Here is a 5210-nt window from a genome sequence, read left to right on the forward strand (position 1 = left end):
GTGGGCAGAAACTGAAGTGGCATTTTGCACTCCCCAAGAGAACTCCCCAAGCTCGGCCACGATGAGCCCACAGTATCTGTGTCACCATGCCTTCGTTTATCAATGTCTGCCGGCTTTTGCTGAGTAGTTTGTTTTTCCTGTGTGCATCATATATCACCTGTCAGGTCTAATGGGGGCCAGTAAGGAGGACATATGGCTGCAGAGCATTCCCTTGAGCCTCTCCTCCTCCAGCCCGAGTACAGATGGATCCTCTTACAATGCAATCCATACAGCACTGAGGGAAAACTTGAGGTTAATTGATCCATAAGGATCAGATTCTGCTATACTACAGTTCAAGTGGGCAACTAATATTGAACTGTATTGTTTAAATATTCACAGTTAAACACATCCAAAGAAACACGTGCTTCTAGTAAGTTACCAAAGATTTTTCAAGCCGTTAAATTGTGTTAAGGACTGTTATAGAATTTCCGAGCCCATCATATCTCAACCTCTGACAGAAATCTTTTGGGAACAAAATTGATTTTTATCTTCTTATATATTTTATTTTCATTAAAGGAATAGTTCATCCAAAAAAATAAAATGTGTTGAGATTTTCCCACCCTCAGGCCATTAAAGATGTAGATGAGTTTGTTTCTTTCTCAGAACAGATTTGGAGAAATTTACAATTACATGGCTTGCTCACCAATGGATGCTCTGCAGTGAATGGGTGCCGTCAGAATGAGAGTCCAAACAGCTGATAAAAACATCACAATAATCCCCAGCACTCCAGCTCACCAATTAGCATTTTGTGAACTAAATAAATCCATCATTAAGGTATTTTAACTTTAAACTGTCACGTCTGGTCAAAATATGAGTCCTCCTCCATAATAAATCTTCCTTCAGTGAAAAAGTCCACCCCTGTCGTCCTCTCACATCAAAACCCATTGACATATTAGTTCAGAACTGTTTTGGACTGTTTATTAGTTACTGCTTGTAGCCTAAATGGTGCTTGATCTTGTGCATATTTCTCTCTTGATTCAGAAGAGATGACTTTTCATGTGTGGATTACTGTGATGCTTTTATCAGCTGTTTGGACTCTCGTTCTGACGGCACCCATTCACTGCAGAGGAACCACTGATGAGCAAGTCATGCAATGCTGAATTTCTCCAAATCTGTTCCCATGAAGAAACAAACTCGTCCACTGAATCTTGGATTCAGCAAATGTTCACTTTTGGATAAGCCAGTCCTTTAAAGTGAATTCATTCATTCATCAGTGTACATTTTTTTCTGCTCACACACTGTTATTATTATTATATTTATAGAATATTTTTTGTTCCCAAAAACAAAACAAATGACATTTTCTTTTTTAATTATATATTTACAGGAAAGCAATTAAACAATGCTCTAAATTGTAGCTGTGGCAAAAGTATGAATTTTAAATCTTATTTTGATAGCCTACCTGGGATCATTCTTTAAATTTATAATGCCTTTGCATTTAAATACATATATAAACACTTGTCTATGCCCAGACAAACTAAAAATGAAACATTAGGCTAAAATGCCACTTGACTTTAATAGGCTACTCGTTTATCTGTATATTGGTGTCAAACATGCTCTCTCTCTCTCAATGGTTATTAGTGTCATTGTATCGCTTGATATTTACCATTGATACAGTGTGTGGTCTGCAGGGGCCAAAGGGACCCCGGAAACGCGCCGCGCTGCAGATCCAGGAAGCGGAACGAATGAAGTTCATTTCTCACAGCTGGTGATGGCGGATGCTGTCGAAATAGAGACCATGAAGAATTATAACATAGCGTTCGAGAGGATAGACCCGAGCATAAGCCGCTATCCCTACTGTATTGTATGGACGCCAATCCCCGTGTTATCGTGAGTGATTCTCGCCTCCGCTGTTGCTTTTGCTTCATGTTGATGTTTTCAAATCTTTTCAGTCCCGTAGAAAGAGGTTTGTGTTTATGATGGATGCATAACACCAGACATTACACCAGCAAGCGATGCGATGCGTCGCGTCGCGTCGCGTCGCTTCATCGAGCAATTGCGGTGCACACCGCTTAGTTGATGTGGCAGCCTTCTGGTATGTCGCGTCAAGTAGGTTTAATAAAAACATTAGCAGATTTGGCATTTGAACCGGTTTTACTGCGAAGAAAAACCTGGTCGCTGTGATTTAAAGGAGTAGTTCCCATTAGGAAATAAAATTCTGCCATCATTTATACTCATTTTCATGTTGCTCTAATCCTGACTTCGTTCCATGGAACACAAATATTCGAACACGCGCTCTTCGAAGTATTTTAAAGAATGTTCACATTCTGTGATACAGTAAGAGTGGATGGGGACTGGCGCTGTTGTGCTCCAAACATGACCAAAAGTAGTCGAACTTAAGTCATATATTATAGCTTTGTGTGAAGAACAGACTGAACTTTACAGTGTTGTTTGCTAACACTGTATAAGGTTTGTAGTTCAATTAAAATACGGTGTGAGAAAACGGGTCAAACAAGGGTGGATATGCAATTAAGTCTTCACAGTTTTCATATATAGCCTACCAAAATATATGTACCAGGGTTACATTGTCATGGAAAACAAAACCTGTCTAACCTTCATTATTTCATTTAGCCATTTCATTGGCTAAAAACGGCTGTTTGTGCATGTAAACATTATCCTTCCCTGTACTTAATCTCGATCCAGTAAACATGAATGATTGTAAAAAGCTATTTGAGACATTCAGAATGAAATCTGTTTAGGCCCGTTCACACCAAGAGTGATAACTATAAAGATAACTATTACAATAACTATTGTTAACTGAGAGTGATTTTAACAGTAGCATTCCTCTGTGTCGTTATTATAGCGGTGGTTAAAGTGATTACAATGTTTTCTCGTCTCTTTACATAAAAGTAGTGTGGAATGGATTGTCATAAGATGTATAGTGCTAAATGACTACCATATGCACTATATACACTTGGGTGGAATACCATGGTAATACTTTGATAATTGTAGTACATTTTAATACTTTTTTTGTAAAGTAAAATCTTTGTGACTGGACACCATTTTGTAATGCATATCAGTAATTCTATAACATGCATTATAATTTATGACCATTAGTTGCAAACACGACACCTTTGTTGAATCTTTGATGCATTTGTCCTGGGATGGAGCTTGAGTTCATTAACAACACCCATTATGTTCTGGTCTGGGATCAGAATCCAGACTCCTTCCGATAATCATTTGCTGAGATGAATTACAGCTGGTCTTAGACCAGTCCCTTGGTGTACTCCACTGCAGATTATCTCGGTGCGAGAGTTCCTCGCCCCATGTTTTCTTCTTCTCCTGTATTTGGGTCGGCGGCTTGCTCTGTAGGACACTCGGTGATAAATATGCACATGGACAGGAGCGTATCTGGGGTGCCGACGTATGCCCTACTCCACTTCACAAACTCCACCGGGGCTGTTTTATCCAGGATATACATACCGTTATTCATATCGCCCCCCTGAGAGCTCTGTTGATAATACTTTTTTAATCACTTTGACAGGTCTAGTGTCTAATCCGCTTCCTTATCTGGTTGTTCTTTGGATTGCCGGTTCTGTTGCCCTGCTTGTTAGAATCCCAAAGCCAAAATAACACGAATATGAATCAGCAGGGGAAGCTGGATTTTGGCCAGGTGTATGATATTGAAAAGGACATTCTCCAGCATCAAGCCTTGTGCTGTAAGCTGTCCTCCCAAAACACACAAGTTTGTGTATTTCCACTCTTGTGAACAATTTCAAATAATAGCCGTTTTTAGCTATTTCCTCGTGCCTTTTTTGGCTCTAGCCATGCAAATGTATTAAGTGAAGGGATATTGCTGTGTTTGTTGGTCCGTTATCATAAAGTAAACCCTCATGCAAGAATTGCACATAAAATTTCCATCTATTTGGATTATGCAGTTTTAACATGAACAAACTAATAAACTTAATCTGATGCATATACGTCAGTCGTACATAAATGAAACGGGTATTTATTTATTTAAATATAATTTAATGTAACTAACATAGCAAATGATGAAAAGTAAACTTAAACAAAAATTGTACCACTGCATTGTCTGTTGACTGCTGTTTTTCTTGGATAACCAACTATTTTCTTTTCAGATAACAATACAAAAAAACAAAAAACAATTAGGCCTAAATTTAAAATTGATGTATTTTAATTGCATATAACATTTCTATCCATTTGGATTAAACGTAATCTTAATGTGATGCATATTTGTCAGTCATAATGAAATGAAAATGGTAAGATTTCTGCACTCAAAAAAAAATAAATAATAATAATAATGGCAATATTTGCATCTATTTGATTTTAAATTGTCATATTTTCAAAATGCATTCATTTAAATTGCTTAGAATCAGCATAAATCCGTTCATTGTGAAAAAAAATTACATTTATTAATTAAAAAAGTAAGAACAGTTCAAATATGGCTGACTGTGGAACAGGCAATAATCAAATAGTTAAAAAATGAGACTGAAACAAATTGGATTAAGTGATAACGGATATATAAAGTAGTTACTGTATTTTGTATATAAAACACATTCAGTTAGTACGCTCATGAAAATAAATAGTTATAAAGAACTACATAGCAAATTTTCAGAAGATTTACATATTTACAGAGAAAATTAATATAAGCTTTTAACAAAATCATATCTTAAAACGGTGTGCTTTTGTTGGTTTTGTTGATTCCTTTTGTTTGTTGTATTCTTTCAGATGGCTCTTTCCTTTCATCGGCCACATGGGTATTTGCACCTCCACTGGAGTGATCCGCGATTTTGCAGGTCCATACTTTGTCTCAGTAAGTGTATTTACATGCACTATTATAATTGAGATAAAAGTGGCTTGTGGCATATTCAAGCTAGAGTCCTCATCTGCCTGTCCAAGAATACATGAGACAATGCATGACTGGATATTTAAATACACACTCTGAAAATAGAGTTGACATGCAGCAAGCATACGATGCCAGTGTCATCCAGTTCACATGTATACATGACAATGTCTAGCTATAGTAACATTATCTAGGTCTGTTTGTCTGACTTCACAAAGACCAGACTGCTACAAAGTTTTCCTTTAATTTTTGTTCAAGCTTCTTGAAAAACTAAAACTCATTGAAATACTAACAAGTTAATATGAGATGAAAATTGGCCTTATTTACTTTCGTTATATATATATATATATATATATATATATATATATAT

General features: G+C 36.7%; 1 protein-coding gene across 1 annotated transcript in view; it reads left to right on the top strand.

Moving 5' to 3' along the window:
• The first annotated feature begins 1648 nt into the window (after positions 1-1648).
• The window catches only part of LOC107550652 (transmembrane protein 222-like), a 27214-nt gene continuing 23652 nt past the window's right edge, over positions 1649-5210 (top strand). Inside the window, exons 1-2 of the mRNA XM_016231987.1 lie at positions 1649-1866; positions 4726-4810. Of these exons, the coding sequence (XP_016087473.1) occupies positions 1748-1866; positions 4726-4810 (204 nt within the window). The 5' untranslated portion in view covers positions 1649-1747. The remainder of the gene's footprint in view (positions 1867-4725; positions 4811-5210) is intronic.

Source organism: Sinocyclocheilus grahami, unplaced genomic scaffold (genome assembly GCF_001515645.1).
Source record: "Sinocyclocheilus grahami isolate Dianchi unplaced genomic scaffold, SAMN03320097.WGS_v1.1 scaffold404.1, whole genome shotgun sequence".
In the NCBI taxonomy this organism is placed as follows: Eukaryota; Metazoa; Chordata; class Actinopteri; order Cypriniformes; family Cyprinidae; genus Sinocyclocheilus; species Sinocyclocheilus grahami.